The sequence below is a fragment of the Oncorhynchus tshawytscha genome, linkage group LG16 (assembly GCF_018296145.1).
Source record: "Oncorhynchus tshawytscha isolate Ot180627B linkage group LG16, Otsh_v2.0, whole genome shotgun sequence".
Taxonomy (NCBI): Eukaryota; Metazoa; Chordata; class Actinopteri; order Salmoniformes; family Salmonidae; genus Oncorhynchus; species Oncorhynchus tshawytscha.
Genome location: NC_056444.1, coordinates 62,602,831 through 62,627,732, shown reverse-complemented (window position 1 = coordinate 62,627,732; position 24,902 = coordinate 62,602,831). Strand labels below are relative to the sequence as shown.

The window sequence follows — 24,902 nt, the reverse complement described above, 5'->3', positions numbered from 1 at the left end:
AAAATCCACTGAATCCATAAGGAATATTTTCTGAGAGTCTCAGAGTGTGGTTGTTGTCTTACCGATCTCGAGGTACTCCTCAAACAGGCCCTCGCACTCCACCAGCTGATAGTCCTCCTCCCACCGCCGAGGCTCCTGGGAGTTCTGCGTTCCCCGCACCTTATTCAGCGCCCTCTTCTGTTGCCATGCCTTCACCTTACTAAGGAGAGGAGGAAAAGAGGAGAGGGAGGAGAAGAGAGGAGAGAATGAGCAAGGAGGAATGTAAAAACAATTTAAATAGAGAGAGCATTTCTCAGCACCACCACAATGGCTCATTTGCTGGCTGGGCCAATACAGCAGTACAGTACACTACAGGCTGACCTCAATCATCTGGTGAACTGTGTTTCTTCTCCGACACATTGGTGCGGCTGGCTTCCAGGTTAAGTGGGCGGGTGTTAAGAAGCGTGGTTTGGTGTGTCATGTTTCGGAGGACGCATGACTCGACCTTCGCCTCCCGAGCCCGTTTGGGGAACTGTAGCGATGAGACAAGATTGAAATTGGGGAGAAAAAGGGGTTCAAATGAATTTTTAAGCCGATTTAGGTCAAAACTGTAACTCGGCCACTCAGGACATTTACTGTCTTCTTAGTAAGCAACACCAGCGTAGATTTGGCTTTGTGTTTTAGGTTACTGTCTTGCTAAATGGTGAATTCATCTCCCAGGGTTTGGTGGAAAGCAAACTGAACCAGGTTTTCCTCTAGGATTTTGCCTGTGCTTAGCTCCATTCCGTCATCATACAATGATGGAAAGACCTGTGTGTTGTCCTTGTTAATGCAGACAGAAATGAGCTCCAACTTCCTAATCATAGCCTCAATTTTGTCCCGCACATTGAATATAGTTGCGGAGAGTCCCTGTAATCCTAGATTCAGATTGAGAAACCCGTCATCATGCAAGCGGTCAGACAAGTGAAAATTATGGTCAGTAAAGAAAACTTTAAGCTTGTCTCTCAATTAAAAAAAGAAAGAGAAAAAAAAACTCACCCAAATGTATAGCTCCGTTGGAAAACATGAATGTACTGTTTGAAAATGTGAAGAAAATCATTTAAAAAAAATGTGAATCACATTTTTATTTGGCGTACCTTTGACAGCCTTGCACTGCTCTACACTATACTTGCTTGTTTTGTCACAAACTGAAATTAATAGAATTATTAAGTGATTTCTACATAGTTCATCTTTTCATTCTGCAAAACTCCACAGTCCTTAATGATTACAAGCATACCTATAACATGATGCAGCCAACATTATGCTTAAAAATATGGAGAGTGGTACTCAGTAATGTCTTGTACTGGGTTTGCCCCAAATATAACACTTTGTATTCCGGACAAAAAGTTAAATGTCTTTGCCACATTTTTTGCAGAACTTACTTTTGTGCCTTGTTGCAAACAGGATGCGTGTTTTGCAATGTTGTTGATCCATCCTCAGTTTTATTCTATCACAGCCATTAAACTCTGTAATTGTTTCAAAGTCAACATTGGCCTCATGGTGAAATCCCTGAGCAGTTTGCTTCCTCTCCGGCAACAGAGTTAGGAAGAACGCCTGCATATTTGTAGTGACTGGGTGTATTGATACACCATCCAAAGGGTAATTAATAACTTCACCATGCTCAAAGGGATATTGTCTGCTTTAAAAAAAAATTTGACCTATCTACCAATAGGTGCCTTTCTTTGCGAGACATTGGAAAACCTCCCTGGTCTTTGTGGCTGAATCTGTGCTTGAAAATCACTGCTCAACTGATGGACCTTACAGATAATTGTATGTCTGGGGAACAGAGATTATGTAGTGTTGGATTCTAACTTGAAATATACTTATTCCTGTCACCATATTATAACTTATTGATTACGTTTAAGGGTGAATAGGAACTTTGTGTATGGGAAGTTACTGGGTGAGACAAGAGGCAATTTTCCAAAACATCTTAATGTTGAATTTTAAATTCCTAAGGAAGGAGGTAAAGAGCAACAATCTAGTCAGTTCCTGATAAGGCAGGCCGGTTTCGGGGAAATTAGTACCAGGAGGGATGTGGTACTCAACTCAAGATAAGGTCAACAGTTGAAGAGAGAAGAAACCTCTGGGAGGGGGGCCAGAGAGGCCCGCTATAACAACCCTTTATCTACAGTCCACACACACACACACGCTTACATGCCCATGACAATACCAATGAGAGGAACAGAGTGTTCGTTCTTGCCTAGCAACATAGACAGATTTCTATCCTAGTCATATAAGGTGACTCCGCCTAGTCAGAAAGTATAAATATACAGTATGCTTGTGTGACTTGTATGTGTCTCTGCAACTATAGCACCTAGTGGGTTGAATAAACTTGGTTTGAGCTTTTTCTTGTCATCTGTTTGAGTTTTTACTCTATTTGTTCAGAACAGAAGGAATTCAAAAATCATGTTAAACAGTATTATTGCACACAGAGTGAGTCCATGCAACTTATTAAGTAACTTGCTAAGCAAATATTTACTCCTGAACTTATTTAGACTTGCCATAACAAAGGCGTTGAATACATATTGACTCAAGACAGTTCAGCTTTCCATTTAGAATTCATTTGTAAAAATGTCTAACAACATAATTCCATTTTGACATTATAGGATATTGTGCTTAGGTCAGTGACAAAAACATCTAAATGTAATCCATTTTAAATTCAGGCTGTAACACAACCTAATATGGAAAAAGTAAAGGTGTGTGAATGGACAACAAAAGGGTTGGCTAAAGCAAAGCAGATCGTGCTACCAAAAAAATAATACTTTCATGGCCAAAAAGTTATACAAAGGATGACATAGTCATAACTTCCAAATGTTCACTGAGTCATGGATTGATGTCAATAGTAGACTAATGGAAAATTTGACATAAAGCTGCAGTATGTAACTTTTTGGGTGGCGTGATCAAATTAACATAGAAATGTGTGTTATAGATCTGTCATTCGCATTGAACACAAGTCTAAGAAGCGCATGATCTGTTCTATGTATAGATCAATGATGAAACTCTGAGCGCAGCCCTATCCAGAAATCTGGCAATGGCTTCTGATTAAATTCAATTTTCACAGAACCGCTTGTTGCAATTTCGATAAGACTCTCTTATTCAGATATCGGTAAGTGGACTGGACGCAGGACATGAAAGGGATAACGAATCCAGTTGTTTGTGTCTTCCGTTTCGGGAAAGTACCTGCGCAATTGCGCACCCAGCTCACTCAGGTGCTTCGCTATATCACATTTGACATTGTCTGTGAGCTTGAGTTCATTTGCACACAAAAAAATCATACAATGATGGAAAGACCTGTGTGTTGTCCTTGTTAATGCAGACAGAAATGAGCTCCAACTTCCTAATCATAGCCTCAATTTTGTCCCGCACATTGAATATAGTTGCGGAGAGTCCCTGTAATCCTAGATTCAGATCATTCAGGCGAGAAAAAACATCACCCATATGGGCAGGTCGTGTGAGAAACCCGACATCATGCAAGCGGTCAGACAAGTGAAAATTATGGTCAGTAAAGAAAACTTTAAGCTTGTCTCTCAATTCAAAAAAGAAAGAGAAAAAAAACTCACCCAAATGTATAGCTCCGTTGGAAAATATGAATGTACTGTTTTAAAATGTGAAGAAAATCATAAAAAAAAAAATGTGAATCACATTTTTATTTGGCGTACCTTTGACAGCCTTGCACTGCTCTACACTATACTTGCTTGTTGTCACATAAACTGAAATTAATAGAATTATTAAGTGATTTCTACAGTTCATCTTTAAGTGGAAGTTAGGATTCGCCCCAGAGTTAGAAGTAGGATAGTCAGGAAGGAAACATACGGGATAACAAACTCCTGAACATTGCTGATGAGCTGTTTCCCCACCATGATGATGAAGAGCTGCTCAGCCAGTTCAATGAGACAACCCCCTGGACCACACTGAAACACACACACGCGCAAAGTAGACACACACAGAAATGCATAACATCAATATACTGGTACACACTTACATCAGGTAACATGAAAATGTCTGTATGAGAACATGGCTCTTTGTATGCAAAATGGGTTGTAATTTCTGAAAACTTACCTCTTCATTTCTCATGCCAAGCAAGGTACCATAGTGTCCAGGATAACCCACAAACCTGACAATAGAATAGGGTTTTCAAACCAGCCAGATACCTGTTGCATCATCTAACAATAAACACTACCTTCTATTCTCACCTTCCCTTGAAGAATGCCACATAGAAGGGAGAGGAGTAGAAGTTGACAAACTGGAATACAAACACCTTGAAGGTAAATGCATCTTCGTACTGGGTCTGTGTTCTGTGCATCTCTGTCCAAACATCCCAAAACAAACAAATCAAACAATTAAAAAAATATTTAAACAAATATGAATCCATGAAAGTAAGAGAAAAATCTTTGAGGGTAATATTATGCATTAAATGTACTTTACAGGTATCCAAATGCATATGCTGTACTGTAATGACACCACCACTTTCAATATACTACTTGGTGCTTAAATGGTCTTCACGCTTATCTGATAGACAATGTTTTATATTATAGGCCACTGTGATTGATGTAGACGCTTAATCTAAGTCCAAGGAAGTGGATTTCCCTGTGGGTTGATGTATTACGTGGAAGTGTATTGGCTGAAGCAGAGGTGTCTGAGGGTCATGGTCTTACCCCATTTAGTGAGCTGCAGTGCCAACGCAGTATAGACCTGCCCCATCAGCAGAATCAGGGCCAGATTCACCATACTGCTGGAGATATTAGCAATGTTCCCTGCCTGAGGGAAGAAAAAAACCACACACGCATGCACGCACACACACACACACACACACACACAGAGAAAACCTAAGCTAATGTATCCAAGATGATGTATCACTCCAAGCTAATGTACAGCATCTCCTAGCATTAGCTAAATGCAGGATGTCAGCCATTATCAGGTGTTTTGAAGGGTATTCTGACCCAGTGTCAGCAGCTGTATTTATCAGAGCAGAGAGTATTGTACTGTACCTGAGTGCGCAGCACAAAACTGCCTGTGCGGTACATCATCACACTCACTATCCCACGGTACATAATCACTGACACCAGGAAAATCATAACCACACACAGCTAGGGACAGGGGTAGAAAGAAAAAAGAGGAGTGAGGAGAATACAACAATTATTAGTCCAACTACACCTTATTTACACACTTGTGTCTCAAATGCAGTACTCTAAAATGGCATCCTTTCCTGGCCTTTTCCTCATCAGTAGGGTATGACGTTTTGCCAACTCGTTTAGTCATTGAAGCGCTTTGAGATTCTTTGAAAAGCTCTATAACAGTTCAAATAATAATAATTATTATTGTCATGTCAGTGACAGATCTGGGACCCGGCTACCCCTGACGTACTCCGCCACGTAAAAGACCATAGAACAAAGGACACGAAGAGAGTAAAACTCAGTGTCTTACCATGATGATGATGACCATAGAGCCAGTGAGCATGCGAGACAGCCGGGCCCTCTCTGGGAAGTAGGGCTCTTTCACTCCCGTCACTGGGTTGTACTCTATAGAAGGAGCCATGGCCGCAAACTCAGGCCGCGGACGCTCCTAGATACACACACACCAATACTTTTGACTCCATACATTTTCCCTGACACAAAAGTACTCGTTACATTTAGAATGCTTAGCAGGACAGGGAAATGGTCCAATTCACGCACTGGTCAAGAGAACATCCCTGGTTATCCCTACTATCTCTGATCTGGCGGACTAACTAAACTCAAATGTTTCATTTGTAAATAATGTTGGAGTGTGCCCCTGGCTATCCGTAAATAAAATTAAAAATTAAAAAATCATGCCGTTTGTTTAATATAAGGAATGTGAAATGATTTATACTTTCGGTTCCGAAGTATATTGTAGCAATTACATTTACTTTTGATACTTAAGTATATTTAAAAACAAATACTTTTAGACTTTGACTGAAGTACATACAGTACACTGAACAAAAATAAAACACAAGCATTTCAAAGATTTAACTGAGTTGCAGTTCATATAAGGAAATCCGTCAATTGAAATAAATTCATTAGGCCCTAATCTATGAATTTCACATGACTGGGAATACAGATATGCATCTGCTCGCCACAGATATATATATATATTTAAAAAAATGAAAGTAGAGGCGTGGATCAGAAAACCAGTCAGTATCTGGCGTGACCACCATTTCTCTCATGCAGCGCGACACATCTCCTTTGCATACAGTTGATCAGGCTGTTGATTGTGCCCTGTGGAATGTTGTCCCACTCTTCAATGGCTGTGTGAAGTTTCTGGATAATGGTGGGAACTAGAACACGCTGTCGTACTTTGTCGATCCAAGGTATCCCAAACATGCTCAATGGGTGACATGTCTGATGAGTATGTAGGCCAAGAACTGGCACATTTTCAGCTTTCAGGAATTGTGTACAGATCCTTGTGACATGGCGTCGTGCATTATCTTGCTGAAACATGAGGAGACGGCGGCAGATGAATGGCACAACAATGTGCTTCAGGATCTCGTCACAGTATCTATGTGCATTCAAATTGCCATTGACAAAATGCAATTGTGTCTGTTGTCCGTAGCTTATTCCTGCCCATACCATAACCCCACCACCACCATGGGGCACTCTGTCCAAAACATCGACAACAGAAAATCGGTTAAGAAGTCGGCTACAATGCTGAACTGCAGTCAGGTCAAGACCCTGGTAAGGATGACGAGCACACATGTGAATAAGAAATAAGCTTTTTGAGTGTATGGAACATCTCTGGGATCTTTTAATTCAGCTCATGAAACATGGGACCAACACTTTACATGTTGCGTTTATATATTTGTTCAGTATAGTATTTCACTTTTACTTGAGTCATTTTCTAATGACAATTGAATACTTTTTCCACCGCTGCATATGTTAACAAAGCAGTCTCCATATCTGTGAACAATACTACAGTAAAACTGGATAAAGATGTGCCCTTGCTCAAGAACTGGGTTATTTTACAAATATGTCAAATATGAGGCTCAACTTAGTTTTGTTGATTCACTGTTTTTATAGTATGTACGGTAACACATATCACAGAATTATGAAAGAATAGAAATTTAAATGAATGAATTGGCTATTATCCAGACCTCTTCCTCCTGGAAGTCCATGCAGTCCCAGTGGTGAGCTAAGGTGGCCATCTTGCGTTTCCAGTACTCCAGGAAGGTGACAGCCCAAAAGGACATGAACACACTGAAGAAGACTGTCCCGGGGTGGTCAAACAGGTAGCCCACCTGCCAACACATACACACAACATGGGCCTGTCATCTATGGATTCATTATAGTGGGACGGCTAAGCTATCCATAACAATCGTTCATTATTGTGATAAAAGCAACACATTAGGCATAGAGGTTTCAATAGGCACATCAAACAGTCACTCACACCCCCTTGTTACTTTAAATGTCCAGCATACATTACCTTAGCCATGGGGCAGATATCAGATATGTTCCAGGGCTTGCAGGTCTTACAGAGAGGACACATCAGGTAGCTGCCCCCACTATTACAGATCTCCTTGCTGTGGACAGTCAGACACACAATCACAGACACAGACTTCACTACTTTTAGTCCAGGCTGAAATGGTCTGAAATGGCACCCTATTTCCTATATACAGATGTTGAATCTTAATTTGACCCCTTTTGTTGCAGGAGGAAAATAATCCTGAAGCAGGAGGACTTTAATAACAGAAAAAATATTTAGAATCGATGCCAGGGGGCAGCTGGAAGCAGTGTTTGTATCCAATGCAGTACCATACCTACATTGAACCTTATGTAAGGTAGGTGCAGGCTGCAGTGCATCTCTTGTGGATTCTTATGTGGATTATAATACATTTACATATTTGGAGGGGGTATATGTCGTTTTCGTTACAGAAAATCTTTTTTTAATTTTTTTAAATCAATCGTTTTTATATGTTCGAGGCAAGCAATTGTGCCTGTGTAGTCTAGCAGTTTACCTGACACACATATGCCAGAGTTGGCATGGGTTCGAATCCGGCCCACTCCCCTTTGACTCATGGATGAATGTCTATTTTTGACACATTAATTCTACGTGGTTACAGGGTTAATTCCACACGGTTAAAAAAGGGTTAAAAAAGAAACAACACAAAAGGTTAACAGTTTAGGCATTAAGTCCGAGGAGGTAAGGTTAGGGGCGGGCTATGGTTTGGGGAAGGCTTAAAACAGTGCATTCGGAATGTATTCACACCCCTTCCCTTTTTCCAAATGTTGTTATGTTATAGCCTTATTATAAAATGTATTAAATAAAAACATATCCTCAGTAATCTACACACAATAACCCATAATGACAAAGCAAAAACAGGTTTTTATAAATCTTTGCACATTTTAAAAAATATTTTAAAAATAAATAACTTTATATTTATCCTTTATTTAACTAGGCAAGTCAGTTAAGAACATTATTATTTACAAAGACGGCCTACCGGGGAACAGTGGGTTAACTGCCTTGTTCAGGAGCAGAACGACAGATTTTTGCCTTGTCAGCTCAGCGATTCAATCCAGCAACCTTTCGGTTACTGGCCCAACGCTCTAACCACTAGGCTACCTGCCGCCCCAATCAATACTTATTTACATAAGTATTCAGACACTTTGCTATGAGACTCGAAATTGAGCTCAAATGCATCCTGTTTCCATTGATCATCCTTGAGATGTTTCTACAACCTCATTGGAGTCCACCTTTGGTAAATTCAATTGATTGGACATGATTTGGAAAGACACACACCTGCTCTGACAGTGCATGTCAGAGCAAAAACCAAGCTATGAGGTCAAAGGAATTCTCCGTGAAGCTCCTAAATTGTGTGGAGGCACAGATCTGGGGAAAGGTACCTCCATCATTCTAGTCAGGATCGAGGAAAAGGGGGGCCTCCCAAGTGGCGCAGTGGTCTAAGGCACTGCAGTGCATAGGCATCACTACAGATCTGGGTTCGATCCCAGGCTGTGTCGCAGCTGGCTGCGACCGGGAGACCCATGATGCGATGTACAATTGGCCCAGCGTCGCCGGGGTTAGGGGGGGGTTTGGGCCGGGATGTCCTTGTCCCATCTCGCTCTAGCGACTCCTGTGGTGGGCCGGGCGCATGCACGTTGACACGGTCGCCAGTTGTACGGTGTTTCCTCCGACACATTGGTGCGGCTGACATTCCAGGTAAAGCAGGCAGTGTTTCAAGAAGCAGTGCGGCTTGGCAGGGTCGTGTTTCGGAGGACGCATGGCTCTTGACTGTTGACTCTCCTGAGCCCGTAAACTCACTTACTTGACAACTTCCTTCACTTGATTTGGTCCACCGTAAGCCTCCGGATCCTCTGCAATAGCGTGACACCCTCTGTACGGAGCCTCCTGACCACATTTCCGGATCAAGCATAAATCGTGACCTAAGGCAGGTCACAATTTTCGATGAGGGTTGTTGATATCAAACGCCTGTATTCAATGGAGAGGGATGCTCTTAGCCTCATTCCATGAATATGCATAGGCATCTCAAGACAACTCCAATAAAAAGTGTTTTTTCTAAAAGTTGCTGGGATGTCACATGTTATACTTATATCAGTACACTCGTAACAACCTAAGGATTACAAAACTTCTATTAGATCAAATCATCCTTACATAGCAAGCAAATACGTCATTACATTTTTTGTTGACAAAATTTGACACTCTCATTGACCTCCATACAAAAACTCCTCTCTTGTTGATTGAAAGTAACAAAACAGCGTCACCTACTGGAGAACACAGATTTTTGGCCGAGATGGGTCTTTCGCTTCGCCTCTTACTCTCTGGCAGTGCTCTCTGGCTCCGAGCTTCGTGAGTTCGTGTCCAGTGCTGGGCGATCTAGTGACAAACCTGAGCCTGCATTAGGCCCACACGTTAATTGTATTTATTTCAATTTTTTGAAGAAGTAAATTGAATAGTCTGACAATTTACACATCAGAGAAGAGTGTCTCAGCTCAACAAAATCATCTTTGATTGAGCTCAAATAGGTTCAAAGGTTCCAGATGACTGTGTGATCACGCTCTCCGTAGCCGACGTGAGCAAGACCTTTAAACAGGTCAACAATCACAAGGCCGTGGGGCCAAACGCATTACCAGGATGTGTACTCAGAGCATGCGCAAACCAACTGGCAAGTGTCTTCACTGACATTTTCAACCTCTCCCTGGCTGAGTCTGTAATACCTACATGTTTCAAGCAGACCACCATAGTCCTTGTGCCCAATAAAGTGAAGGTATCCTGCCTAAATTACTACCGCCCCGTAGCACTCACGTCAGTAGCCATGAAGTGCTTTGAAAGGCTGGTCATGGCTCACATCAACACCATCATTCCAAAACTAGATCCACTCCAATTCACATACCTCCCCAACAGATCCACAGATGACGGAATCTCAATCACACTCCACACTGCCCTTTAACACCTGGACAAAAGGAACACCACCACAGGTAACCACACATCTGCCACGCTGATCCTCAACACCGGGGCTCCTCAGGAATGCGTGCTTAGTACCCTTCTCTGTACTCCCTGCTCACCCATGACTTCGTGGTCAAGCACGACTCCAACACCATCATTAAGTTTGCTGACGACAAAATGACAACAATGAGACAGCCTATAGGGAGGAGGTCAGAAACCTGGCAGTGTGGTACCAGGACAACAACCTCTCCTTCAATGTGAGCATGACAAAGGAGATGATCGTGGACTACAGGAAAAGGATGGACGGGGCAGTAGTGGAGCGGGTCGAGAGTTTCAAGTTCCTTGGTGTCCACATCACCAACAAACTAATGTAACAGATTTTTTGTGTTTGTGCTTTTCTTATAACTAGTTTCTGTGTTCTATTTATGTGCTCTTCTATAAACCAGTTTCTGTGTTCATGCAAGTGGCTGACTGAACAAATCCTCACTATCAGTAGCTGCAATTTGGCAGTATGGCCAGACCTTGTTTTGAGAACAAAAACAAAAGATATCTCAGTTTCAAGGTCTCAGCTTAGAGAGACAAAGCCTTGTGAGGTATTGGTCTGTCACATGTTATGTACCAGTATTGGTCGGTCACATGAATGAAACAAAATGGTAATGATTAATTAATTATGCTAAATCATGCAAATATAACTGTGTATAGATGTATAGAAGACAACTGCTGGGACTGCCCAGGGGGAGCTCCTGATTGAAGTGTACTATGGTGCATTGAGTTGGTTGGAACCTCTCCAGCACACTGACAAATGAAGGATTGTTCTTTTAAGATTGACTTCGAGTGTCCATGTGTAAGAATTTCCATGACAGTATCATGGTCGAAACACACCTATAAACTCGTGAAGAGGGCCCGACAATGCCTTGTGTTACTTGAACAATTTTTTTTACTTTAGTTTATTTAGTAAATACTTTCATTGTTGGTTAAGGGCTTGTAAGTATTTCACGTTAAGGTCTACTCCTGCTGTATTCGGTGCATGTGACAAAAAGGTATTTTGATTAACATCACAGCTTTATGAAATAAAATATTAAAGCCACACAATACAGGCTTTTAATCCACACCAAAGACCATAACTAAATGAACAAATGATACATAGCCTAATTATAAAACGTGGGCGAGCATCCACACCGGAGGAAATTTTATCGTTCTATATCTGTCAATCAACTGATGTCCAAAATCAAAATGTGTAACTTAATCAAGTAAGTAGGAGGAATTCTGTTAGTTATGCCAGAAGGGCATTGGCCGGAATTGAACCCAAGCTGACATGGTAGGTCTATGTGTACGCACTGAAGACAGCAACCCTAACCGCTAGACCCCAGGCCACAACTGAACTCAATTTTGAAAGTTAATTCATGACGTTAGGATACACTTGACACTTTATGTTGTAGCCTAGTGGAGATCAATATCTATCTTGTGTTATTAAGCTATATAAAACAACGGTTGTTGATGTGTATGGCTGCATTTCAGATAAAAAAGTAATAGGACCTAAGCATATTTGAGCAAGAGAATACTATTTTGATAGCAAGCCCTGATCCCAATGACTCGACCTCCCCCGCATTGAGAGAGAGAGAAATGCAAATGTTAATAAAAACAAGGCTCATTTGAATTTTCTGATAAAGCAGGAAAATTCTCTGCACAAAAATAGTGATCAAGTTAAGATCCGAAATCTGTAGTGCACTACTTTATTATTAAGTAGTGTACTATAATGGATAGAGTGCAATTTCAGACACAACCCCAGTCTGCATTTGCATGTAATGCAAAGATTATTATCCCTTGATTTCCTGCTACACAGTACATTACCCGAGACTAAAGCTCTCTGGCTTTTATACAGTACAGTGATTGATAGCACTAATCCACAATGAACAGGAGGATTTACAATAATGCCCTTGGGCTTGTAAAAGGCTCAATGCTATTCTTCCTTCTCTCTATTATTGCATCTTTAGTCTCACTTTCTCCATGTTGGCTCTTAATGTAAATCTTCTGTGATTCACCACCAAGCCATCAAACACTGATACCCGAGGAAGCAATCATCAGCATCTTGCCATGGAAACAGATTTGAGACGGAAAACACTGACCAAAATGTTTTTCTCCCCCTAACACACACATAGAAACGAACACGTACATACATGCAAGCACACACACACGTCTTACTATACTTGTGAGGACCAACAATTGATTCCCATTCCAAATTCTATTTTCCTTAACCCAGAATTTAACCCTAACCTTAACCCCTAATCCTAACCCTAACCCTAACCTTAACCCTAACAGCTAAGCCTAAAATAGCCTTTTTATTTTGAATTGAGGACAGGCAAAATGTCCTCACTTCTCTGAATTTTAGTTGGTTTGCTATTCTTGTGAGGACTTCTGGTACTCAAAAGTATAGTAAAATGTGCACATACACACAAACACACATATACAAACACACACAGCACAGTGAAGCAATGCAATAGACTAAGTGCTGCATGAGTACACTGAAGAGGACTCTTGTGGGTAATGCATTATGTCTGAGCAGCCTGCATGACATTTGCAGAGCCCCAGACTGTGCCTTACACTAGGCCACTCTGTTGCATAAATTATACTGTAATTATACTGGTACAACATCACTTTGATCCAGCTTTTCGTCTCTATTCATAGTAAAGATATATAATCTGACCTCTATACTGTACAGTTTTCAAACCATGAACCTTGATTACAGCCAAAGGAATGAATCTGTTAGAAAAGCATTGTAAGTGAAGGAGTTTCAGGACTCACGCAGGAGTATTGGTCCCCATGGACATGAGTCCTGACACAAAGACAAAGGCCCCCACCACCGCCGCTGGGAGCAGCCAGGCTGTGTAGAACCCTACAGAGGAGGAACAGAGAGACAAAAACCTCCTCAACAACTCTCTATGTCAAAGAATACAATGGGGGTAACTCACAAAACTGTACTGTTGTGGTAAATTGACCACATATCATAAGTGAAAAGATATTGATCTCGCTTTCAACTAAGTCTTCGTAAGTATGATGCTTGCCACTAAATCTCAGATTTTTCTGATGTGTGTTCAGTTTCATAACCCCCCCACCCCAAAGTATAACCATAAAAGCAGTACAGAACAAAATATTGGTACTGTATCAGATTTACTATATGAGGAATCCTGCTTACCCAGCCAGGCAAAGTAAAGGGCTATTTTCTCTCCAAAGTATTCTCTGATGTGGTCAAGTGGCTGGTACTTGTACCATTTAGACCAGCGGGCCCAATACCGGAACAAGACCTGCCTCTGGTTCAGCTCATCTGGATGCACCTCATACTCTGGAAGCTCAAAGGGACCCTAACAAACATAAAAGTACACAAACACAAAAGTACATACACACATTTAACAAAGACTGGTGTACTAGGCAGATGTCTTTGTGTGTGGCGGTTAGGGCTGTCCCCGACTAAAAAAATTGTGGTCGACTGAGAAGCGTCCTGATCTGTGTAAATGTATTTTTGCATATATACAGTGCATTCGGAAAGTATTCAGACCCCTTGACTTTTTCCACATTTTGTTACGTTACAGCCTTATTCTAAAATAGATTAAACACATACATCTACACAATACCCCATAATAACAAAGCTAAAAAAGTTTTTACTTTTGCAAATGAATTTAAAATAAATAACAGAAATACCTTATTTACATAAGTATTCAGACCCTTTGCTATGAGACTCGCAATTGAGCTCAGGTGCATCCTGTTTTCATTGATCATCATTGAGATGTTTCTACAACTTGATTGGAGTTCAGCTGTGGTAAATTCAATTGATTGGACATGATTTGGAAAGGCGCACACCTGTCTATATAAGGTCCCACAGTTGACAATGCATGTCAGAGCAAAAACCAAGCCATGAGGTCAAAGGAATTGTCCATAGCTCTCTGAGACAGGATTGTGTTCTCTGGTTTGATGAAACCAAGATGTTACTTTATTTTATTGTAAAAAAAAATTGGGGCCTGAACAAGCGTCACATCTGGAGGAGACCTGGGGAAGTTTTTCAGTGGCAGGGACTGGGAGGCTAGTCATGGTCGAGGGAAAGATGAACGGAGAAAAGTGCAGAGAGATCCTTGATGAAATCCTGCTCCAGAGCACTCAGGTCCAGTCTGGGGCCAAGGTCCACCTTCCAACAGGACAACGTTCCTAAGCACACAGCTAAGACTACGCAGGAGTGGCTTTGGGACTTGAAGGCCGGACTTGAATCCGATCAAACATCTCTGGAGAGACCTGAAAATAGCTGTGCAGCGACGCTCCTCATCCAAACTGACAGAGCTTGAGAGGAACTGCAGAGAAGAATGGGAGAAACTCTCCAAGTACAGGTGTGCCAAGCTTGTAGCGTTATACCCAAGAAGACTCGAGGCTGTAATCGCTGCCAAAGGTACTTCATCAAAGTACTGTGTAAAGGGTGTGAATACTTATGTAAATGCTATATTTCAGTTCTTTATCTTTAATACATTTGCAAAAATGTCTAAACATATTTTTGCTTTGTCATTATGGGGTATTGTGATTAGATTGATGAGGGGAAACAATTTAATCAATTTTAGAATAAGGCTAACGTAACAACGTGCGGAAAAAGTCAAGGGGTCTGAATACTTTCCGAATGCACCGTATACAGACACACCCTATGTGTTAGTATAAAATCAACTATATATGCACCGAACTTGTCTGATGCTTTAAGCACACTGTTTCATTTAATAATTAAGACACACAAATGACTCAAGAAAGAGCCCAATGGTCACACTGTGTTAAAAAAAAATCCAGTGAATGCCTGAGTGACTGGCCCACGTTGTCTTGATCTCCTCCCTACTGCAGCGAAAAGGCACCACAGCACAGCAAGTCTTTATTGCGATGTCCATGCTGGAGCTGCAACATAATTTCAACCATTTAGTTACTTACTTGTTTCTGACTGAAAGGTTTGGTTACCGAAATCCCTCATTTATTTAGGAAAAAATCCCTATTCCCTCAACCCTTGCACTCTGAGTGAAATTGCTCGATCCAACATTTTGCCTTTGCATGAGGCTTGGTCCTCACAGAATCAGTAGGCTATTTAACAAACACAGAAGGCAACAGAAGCTAGATCTGCCTTATCTCTGTAGACATATATGGATGATTTATAAAGCCAGACACATTTAACAGTTAGGCTACTGATTATAGACCTACTTAAGTTGGAGATTCCTCTTGCCTCAATTTTCTAAGACAATTAGGCTAAGGTTGTTTCCTCGTCTTTGCTGCTCTTGCCTCCACCACATTGTTCTCAATCCTAATAAGCGTGTTAATTTTGCTATTACGCACATAGCAACATAGGAAAAGGCGCCAAATCTACAGTGCAAGATTGTTTCAGAACCGCGGACAGCGACCGTACCCAAACGGGAGAAAGCGCATTAAAATAATATTAGATGTATTAGTGTTGTACCATTATTTGTACATAATATAACCATATACAATTTCATTATCACATGTCTTAGAGTGATGGACTGTGCCATCCCCGTAGCCTCCGCAATGGATTAGTCCACTGAGACAGGCGTGAATTAGACAGGATTCTTGTGCACCATGCAAAAAAAAAGACCAAAAAAAAGAAAAAAAGAAAAAAAAGAAAAGAAATCTTGGTCGACCAACAGCCTATCGACTAGTCAACTAATGGTGTCAGCCCTAGCGGCGGTACATTAAGAATGTCTCTGACCTCATGCAAGGGAAACGCTGCAGTGTATGCCCCCTCGTTGAGCAGTCGAGCCACGCCCACCTCCGCTCTCTTCCTCTTGCCGTACACCGTTCTCGCCAGAAGCTCATACACCTGCCATGGACAGCCAATTGGCCATATGAGAATGACATAGTCTGAAGTAAAGCATTTTTGACCACATATAGGTTGGCCTATATACAGTATAGTATGTCCATCTATTCCTGGTGTACATCCATCATTATCCAACAAATGGGTAAAGATGCAGAAAGTCAATGGATGCACTCACTATACGTTGTCTCTGTGTGTTAGTAAAGTAGGTGTCATGGTTCTCACAGCCGAGGAACCTGAGAAGTGACAAACAGAGCGAGGTTAAACCTGTAGTCATTTACAACTTACAGTAACAGGGTCTTTTATAAAGGTCAGCACGCAATGTGGCTCAACTAATCAAATCCGATATCAGGAAGTTTCCGGGATGTAGGGACTCACTTCTCCATCTTTGACTTTCGAAAGGCACAAGTGTAGTAGTCCAGTGGCCTGTTTGGCAAGGACTCCGCCATGAGGTTGGGAATGTATAGTTTCCGAAGGATCCGGTCAGAAGTGTTGAAGTTTGGGTTCGGTTGGGCCTGCGATACAAAAACAACATTCTCCGTAACACTCCACACACCATAGTATCGGTTTTACCGTATTTTGCACTACTGTATTTTGCACTGTCATAAAGTGTAGTGTTAGCACTGACCTGTAGGGGTGCTCTCAGAATGAGCTCCTCTGCATAATACACCAACACATCCCAAGGGGCGCTCAGGTTCAGATAATGGATGGTTTTTTTCTCGCTCGCCGTCTCCTCCTAGTGCCAAACATCAATCATTACAGAACATTCACAAAATTATTAATTATATGTTACAGTGTGCTGCAGCATATAAGCATTATTAGATTGAACAGTAAAACTGTCAACAGAGCATTAGCATTAAGAAGGAACGATTGTTATTGGGAAAGTAGAAACACTAGATCTAACCACTAAGTCTTGTGGAGCTAGGTGAGTTAGTAGTGTATATTATATGACCTTTTCCAGCAGTATGCCGGCATTCTGCAGGTTTTGGGTGAATTTGTTCCTCCATTGAGCCAGCTGAGCCTTTCTCCGCTCAGACCTGCTGCTCCCCTCCTCTGCCCTGGCTCCGACCTCCTCCGGACCGCTGGTCTCAGATTGGCCCCTCCATCTGGAGCGATGCTTTCTCGGTTTCACCTCCCATACTAGAACGAAGTCTGATTCAGGATCAGTCAGACAAAGCCATAGGTTAGAGTTTGATTGGTGGCTTGTTCTTTATACTGTCTGTTATTAGGGATCTGCCACTTTGTTCCTGGAAAGCTACTGGGTGTGCAGGCTTTTATTCCAGACCTGCACTAACACACCTGATTCAAATGATTAAGGCCAAAAGTGAAGACCATAATTATTTAATTATTTGAAAAAAGGTGATTTTAGTGCTGTGGTGGAAACATACAAGTCAAGCAACTTAAAGTAAAATGTAATAATGTATAGATATACAGAAAGCCTAAAAGCACCTATTTTGGTTCTTCCATCTCTAAAGTAGTTCCCCCCTAGTGGTTGTTCCGGTCGGCTACTCGTTTTATCACAGTGTATATAGATGGGGTCATCCTCATCATCGTCATTATCATCAGAAGAAGCCGCTGCAGCTGAAAGCTGAAAATATTTCCGTTATATAATGTATATCAATATAACGTCCATTTACATATCAGATAAATAAATAGGACAGAAAAATGGCTGTAAATGACAGTGAAATCTAATTGTGTCCTCGTGTTACTATTGTATTTGTATTCTTATTTTTAAACTCTGCATTGCTGGGAAGTGCTCTTAAGCAAGCATTTCACGGTAAAGTCTATACCAGTTGTATTCAACAAATAAAATGTGACTGATTTGGAACGAGCTGTAGCTATTGCAATAGGCAACAGCACAAAAGCTTTATTCGCAATATTGATTTTAGATTCAATCACCATAAAATAACATTTTAGTCAAAATGAAAACACTGTTTTTAGGAAAAATATTTTTGGGGGATCATATTGACATCAATACAACTATATGAGGAGAAAGCTTGAAGTCAAATTAGCACTAACCGCCATTCAAGATGCACTGCAACATTCAACATTCTAGGTAAGTCATCATCAGAGCAGCAAAAGGATGAGACCAAATCAGGGAGGGAGTGGGGGACACTTACATATCTTGGTGGGATGAAACCCCCGTTCTGCAGACTCCCATAGCTGTCTGTGGTTTGGGGTTCGCCCCGATTGCCCGTCACGTAATCCAGATCGAGCAGCACCTCTCTGTCACCTCCTGTGGCCAGGAGCAATTCCGAACCCTTCCTCAGCATGTTGAAGAAGACGAGGAGGGTCTGCGAGTGTCTGTCTCTAGTCAGTCAGTCTGCTTAGAGAACTACGAAACACAACATACATGCATAAACATACAAACTATATGTTACATGTACCGTATATATACACTCAAACTCTGATGAAGGTATTCATGCAGTGTTGTCATGCAGGTTCATTAATTAATTGCTATCATTCAAATGAATCAAATCGGATTAAATGAAAAGGAAGAATGGATACATTATTCCAGCAAGAGATGGAGGAGTGGAGGGGCGAAATGACAGGATACTTCTACCTCAGTGGAGAGGGGGCTGGAAATAGGAGAGAATAACGGGTGGATCTGCAGTAATCTCTGCCTCGCTCTATCTCCTCCTCTCCACAGGGAGAGAGCCGAACAGAGTAGAATACCGTAATCCTCCCGGAAAAGAGGCAGCTGAGTTTTGCTCCATCACTCTCCGCAGAGGAAACATGCACATGGCCCCATGCCAATAAATAATCTAACACCCACTAAGGGAGAGGACCAGCATTATTTTAGGGGTGGTGATGGATGTAGGGCATATGAGAGGGGAAAGGATTTATCCTGTCGGAGTGTACTGACCCAATCTTAATTAATACACACATTGTGTGTGTTGGTTCTCGCACACTGGTACACACTCATGAATAATAGGGGGGATACATTTAGGATTGTATTACTTCCCCGACCATAACGTCAACTAATCTACATGGGCTTCAACACAGAAGGGGAGAAGTGGTCGAGGGGGAGACAGTGTCAGTGTATGTTCCACTCAAACTGGGACTCCTGCTTTTACTACAGATGAGGAAAGACAGATCCTTTGTGCTCATTAAAAAACAATGAGTAAGTAGTTACCATGACACCAACCACCAGCCAAGATTGAGGAAACTAGCCAAAGCTTACACAGCGCAACTACATTCTTCTGCATTCTCATGTGTCAGAAGGAGCTCCTTGTTTCCAGTATGTCACAAACTGGTTCATGATTCCTGATTGTTACAAGTTTCTGCATTTCCTGTTGTTATAAACCACAGTATTTATTATTATTTTATTCACTCTGACAAAATTGCCTCTAAGCCGTGGAAAAGGGAACAGATCAGCTGTCCAGTCTGTTTGAACACCCTGACAGACCATTCAACTCTTTGAAGTGGACACAACTTCTGCATCAGCAAATGCAGGGATGAAAGTGGAAGCAGCAGCACTGAGGTTACTTTCTGCCTGGAGACGTTCAGCAGGCGCCCCACACTGACCAAGAACTCAATGCTGGAAAAGATGGAGAAGCTGAGGAAGATGACTCTACTCAACAGCACTCTTGGTTATCCGTACGCCAGTCCCGACATGTTTACTCTTGTAGGGTCCAGGAGGAAAGCAAAGGCTGTCAGGAGTGTAAGTGGTCCTACTGCCAGTCTCAATTTAGAGCTCATCTGAATGTCCCTCTGTTACAGAAGCACACTCTGGTGGGTGTAGTGGTCAAGGAGCTGCAGCTGGAGAAGCTGTGTCCCCAGCATGACAAACTGCTGGCCATGTACTGCAGACTTGAAAGGTGGATCTGTTCTCTGTGTGCAGCCGAGGAACACAAATGTCACCAAACTGCTGAGATGGAACATGTGGGTTTCCATTTGTATGTGGAATGTCAGAAAATTATTGTCAGCAAATAGCTCCATGAACAAGCCCTCTAAATGCACAACTGGAAAAGTGAAAGTAAATTATAGGTGGTTGGAACGAGAGTGGTAGGTATAACAGTTCTGTCTAATACACCCAACATGAGACTCAAAATGTGGGTCAGTATGGTCATGTAACATATAACATATTGGGGTGTTAATTGGGGTGTTAATCCTTACAAACTGAAATGTATGGATTTGGTTGTGGTTTGTTCCCAAAGGATCTCCTGGCAGTGGAACAGAGAAAAAAAAAGTACACAACATTACTGAGCCACCATTCAGTTTGCCAGTGGAGGCTCATCCAGGGAGGAGGATGGTGCTCCACATTAACGTACTATATGTTACACAATAGACACATGGTGATGACAAATTAATAGACTGAAAAAAAGGATAGTACATGCTATATAGTATAATCTAAATGAGAAACTAGTTAACCAACCACAATCAACTACACATTTTTAAGACATCATTGAGGATAATTGGCAGAATCTACCACACACCGAAAACCGGTTAATGAAAGTTCTGTAGGCTAAATGCAAAACTGGAGAAAATGGGAAAAGTCTCCATATTGTCGTTTTGGGAATTTGTCAGCACGTCCTATCGGCTTCACAACCGCAGACTGTGTAACCACGCCAGCCCAGAATCTCCACATCCGGCTTCTTCACTGCCGGGATCATCTGAGACCCACCACCCGGACAGCTGATGAAACTGAGTTGTATTTCTGTCTGTAATAAAGCATTTTTGTGGGGAAAAACTCAATCCCAGGTGAGTGGGCCTATGCCCTCCCAGGCCCACACGACTCCTGCGTGCTTTGTTGACTATGAACTTTCTTGTTTACCCAACCGTGGGACAGACTATGTTTGTTCCCACACTTGGGACTCTGACTCTCTATTGGTTACACGGACTCATGGCCCCCCATCCTACTCTAACCACCTCTCGCCAGCTTTGTATTCATGTTACCTGATGAAATAGATATATAATATGATCTTGTTGCCATCAAATGTCATAAATCAACATTGCAGAGCTCTCCCTGTCCTCTGCCGTGCCTTGATTCTACTGTTGCTATCCCCAATTCTGACAAGTGCTCTGATATCGGTTCACTGATTTCTGTTCTTGTAAAAGCCTGGGTTTTCCTCACTTTAACACCAGAAGCTTATTACCTAAAATGGATCAATTGAAAGTGTGGGTTCACAGCTCCAATCCAGATGTGTTGGTCATTACGTCGTTAAGAAAGAGTGTTTTGAATACTGATGTTAACCTTTCTGGTTATGACCTTTTTTGGGCAAGACAGATCTTCCAAAGGTGGGAGAGTGACAATCTTTACCAAGGATCACCTTCAGTGCTCAGTTGTCTCCACCAAGTCTGCCCCCTAACAATTTGATTTGCTGGTTTTAAGCATTCAACTTCCAAATAGCTTTTTGTTGACTGTTGCTGGGTGTTATCGTCCTCCATCAGCACCGGCCTGTATCCTACCTGCCCTAAACTCTCTCCTGGCCCCTTACACTAAGTCTGAATTTGTCCTGCTAGGTGATCTAAACTGGGACATGCTTAAACCACCTGACCAAGTCCTAAAACAATGGGACTCCCTAAATCTTTCTCAGATTATTAATCCTAATCCCACTAGGTATGACTCCAAACACCTAGAAAAGGCTACTCTCCTTGATGTTATCCTTACAAATAATCCTGATAGCTGTCAGTCTGGTGTTTTCTGTAATGACCTTAATGATCACTGTTTTACAGCCTATGTTCGTAATGGCTGCGGAGTGAAACGACCTGTTCTGATTTGTCATAGACACCTGCTAAAAAAACTTTAATGAGCAAGCCTTCCTACATGACCTGACCTCTGTAAATTGGTACAGAATCAGCTCGAAGACACTTGGACCTTTTTCAAAATATTTTCAGTGATATTGTTAAACACACCCCCATAAAGAAAATGTGAATTAAAAACAGGTTCGGCCCCTGGTTTGACAGTGATCTTGCAGAGTTACGCCACCTCAAGAATTGCATTTGGCGAAAGGCTTGGCACACGCATACGCAGGCTGACTGGCTATTGTTCAGGCAAATAAGAAATAAGTACACTCAGGCTATCCGGAAGGCCAAAGTTAGTTACTTTAAGGAGCAGTTCTCTCTCTCTGTGGGTCTAACCCCAAGAAGTTCTGGAAAACGGTTAAAGACCTGGAGAATAAACCCTCCTCCTCACAGCTGCCCATGTCCCTTAAAGTTGATGTGGTTGTTACTGACAAGAAGCACATGGCTGAGCTTTTTAATCACCACTTCATTAAGTCAGGATTCCCATTTGACTCAGCCATATCTCCCATCCCTTCTAATGCAACTAGCCTCAATGCTCCTCCCTCTTTTCCCCCTGCCCCATTACAAAGTTTGTCCCTGCAGCCGGTCACTGAGTCCGAGGTGCTAAAGGAGCTCCTTAAACTTGACCCCAAGAAACCATCTGGGTCAGATGGTTTAGACCCTTTCTTCTTTAAGGATGCTGCCCCTATAATCTCCAAGCCTGTCTCTCCTCTCTGGGGAGGTTCCCATTGCTTGGAAGGCAGCCACAGTTCATCCTTTATTTAAAGGGGGAGATCAAGCTGATCCTCACTGTTATAGGCCTATTTCTATTTCGCCCTGTTTATCAAAAGTGTTGGAAAAACTTGTCAATAATCAACTGACTGGGTTTCTTGATGTCTACAGTATTCTCTCTGGAATGCAATCTGGTTTCCGCTCACGTTATGGATGTGTCACTGCAACTTTTAAGGTCTTCAATGATGTCACCATTTCCCTTGATTCTAAGCAATGTTGTGTTGCTATTTTTATTGACTTGGCCAAAGCTTTTGATATGGTAGACCATTCCATTCTTGTGGGCAGGCTAAGGAGTATTGGTGTCTCTGAGGAGTCTTTGGCCTGGTTTGCTAACTACCTCTCTCAAAGAGTGCACTGTATAAAGTCAAAACATCTGCTGTCTCAGCCACTGCCTGTCACCAAGGGTGTACCCCAAGGCTTGATGCCAGGATCCACGCTCTTCTCAATTTACATCAACAACATAGCTCAGGCAGTAGGAAGCTCTCTCATCCATTTATATGCAGATGACACAGTCTTATACTCAGCTGGCCACTCCCCGGATTTAGTGGTAAACGCTCTACAACAAAGATTTCTTCGTGTCCGACAAGATTTCTCTGCCCTTAAACTTGTTCTGAACACCTCCACAGGTGTGATTGCTCTCCCCACAGGTGTGATTGCTACCTCTGAGGGTTTAGAGCTTGAGGTAGTCACCTCATACAAGTACTTGGGAGTATGGCTAGACGGTACACTGTCCTTCTCTCAGCACATATCAAAGCTGCAGGTTAAAATTAAATCTAGACTTGGTTTCCTCTATCGTAATCGCTCCTCTTTAGCGAACAAACTAACCCTGATTCAGATGATCATCCTACCCATGCTAGATTACGGAGACGTAATTTATAGATTGGCAGGTAAGGGTGCTCTCTAGCAGCTAGATGTTCTTTACTATTCGGCCATCAGATTTTCCACCAATGCTCCTTATAGGACACATCACTGCACTCTATACTACTCTGTAAACTGGTCATCTCTTTATACCTGTCGCAAGAGCTACTGGTTGATGCTTATTTATAAAATCTTCTTCGGCCTCACTCCCCCCCTACCTGAGACATCTACTGCAGCCCTCATCCTCCACATAAAAATACGTGTTCTGCCAGTCACATTCTGTTAAAGGTTCCCAAAGCACACACATCCCTGGGTCGCTCGTCTTCTCAGTTCGCTGCAGCTAGCGACTGGAAAGAGCTGCAACAAACACTCAAACTAGACAGTTTTATCTCATTCTCTTCATTCAAAGACTCCATCATGGACACTCTTACAGTTGTGGCTGCTTTGCGTGATGTATTGTTTTCTCTACCTTCTTGCCCTTTGTGCTGTTGTCTGTGCCCAATAATGTTTGTACCCTGTGCTGCTGCCATGTGGTGTTGCTACTATGTTGTTGTCATGTTGCGTTGATACCATACTATGTTGTCATGTGTTGCTGCCATGCTATGTTGTCGTTTTAGGTCTCTCTTTTTGTTGTCTTGTCGTGATGTGTGTTTTGCCCTATATTTTTATTTAAATATTTTTTTATTTTTAATCCCATCCCCTGTCCCCGTAGGAGGCCTTTTGCCTTTTGGTAGGCTGTCATTGTAAATTAGAATTTGTTCTTAACTAACTTGCCTAGATAAATAAAAGGTTAACATTTAAAAATATATATAATAATAATTTTTTTAAATGGCTGCGCCACTGCCCAGTCATGTGAAATACATAAAGTTGAAGTCGGAAGTTTACATACACCTTAGCCAAATACATTTGAACTCGGTTTTTCACAATTGCTGACATTTAATCGTAGTAAAAATTCCCTGTCTTAGGTCAGTTAGGATTACTACTTTATTTTAAGAACGTGAAATGTCAGAATAATAGTAGAGAATGATTCATTTCAGCTTTTAGCTTTTTCACATTTCCTGTGGGTCAGAAGTTTACATACACTCAATTAGTATTTGGTAGCATTGCCTTTAAATTGTTGAACTTGGGTCAAACATTTCGGTTAGCCTTCCACAAGCTTCCCAGAATTAGTTTTGTGAATTTTGTCCCATTCCTCCTGGCAGAGATGGTGTAACTGAGTCAGGTTTGTAGGCCTCCTTGCTCGCACACACTTTTT

General features: G+C 41.8%; 1 protein-coding gene across 3 annotated transcripts in view; it reads right to left on the bottom strand.

Moving 5' to 3' along the window:
* Nucleotides 1-24,902, bottom strand: part of ano11 (anoctamin 11) — a 47,725-nt gene that overhangs the window by 10,951 nt on the left and 11,872 nt on the right. For 2 of the 3 annotated variants that reach the window (XM_024399628.2, XM_042299468.1), the window contains exons 1-19: nucleotides 18,834-18,913; nucleotides 18,391-18,605; nucleotides 17,720-17,858; nucleotides 17,223-17,422; nucleotides 16,899-17,006; nucleotides 16,649-16,785; nucleotides 16,449-16,506; nucleotides 16,166-16,276; nucleotides 13,625-13,790; nucleotides 13,234-13,324; nucleotides 7,453-7,549; nucleotides 7,124-7,267; nucleotides 5,443-5,580; nucleotides 5,007-5,105; nucleotides 4,674-4,776; nucleotides 4,212-4,323; nucleotides 4,078-4,132; nucleotides 3,832-3,929; nucleotides 63-199 (exon numbers count right to left, since the gene is read on the bottom strand). In XM_024399628.2, coding sequence (XP_024255396.1) covers nucleotides 63-199; nucleotides 3,832-3,929; nucleotides 4,078-4,132; nucleotides 4,212-4,323; nucleotides 4,674-4,776; nucleotides 5,007-5,105; nucleotides 5,443-5,580; nucleotides 7,124-7,267; nucleotides 7,453-7,549; nucleotides 13,234-13,324; nucleotides 13,625-13,790; nucleotides 16,166-16,276; nucleotides 16,449-16,506; nucleotides 16,649-16,785; nucleotides 16,899-17,006; nucleotides 17,223-17,422; nucleotides 17,720-17,858; nucleotides 18,391-18,543 — 2,146 coding nt within the window. In that variant the 5' untranslated portion in view covers nucleotides 18,544-18,605; nucleotides 18,834-18,913. Of the gene's footprint in view, nucleotides 1-62; nucleotides 200-3,831; nucleotides 3,930-4,077; nucleotides 4,133-4,211; nucleotides 4,324-4,673; nucleotides 4,777-5,006; nucleotides 5,106-5,442; nucleotides 5,581-7,123; nucleotides 7,268-7,452; nucleotides 7,550-13,233; nucleotides 13,325-13,624; nucleotides 13,791-16,165; nucleotides 16,277-16,448; nucleotides 16,507-16,648; nucleotides 16,786-16,898; nucleotides 17,007-17,222; nucleotides 17,423-17,719; nucleotides 17,859-18,390; nucleotides 18,606-18,833; nucleotides 18,914-24,902 lie in introns of those variants that run through there. The other variant, XM_024399627.2, reaches the window with a different exon arrangement.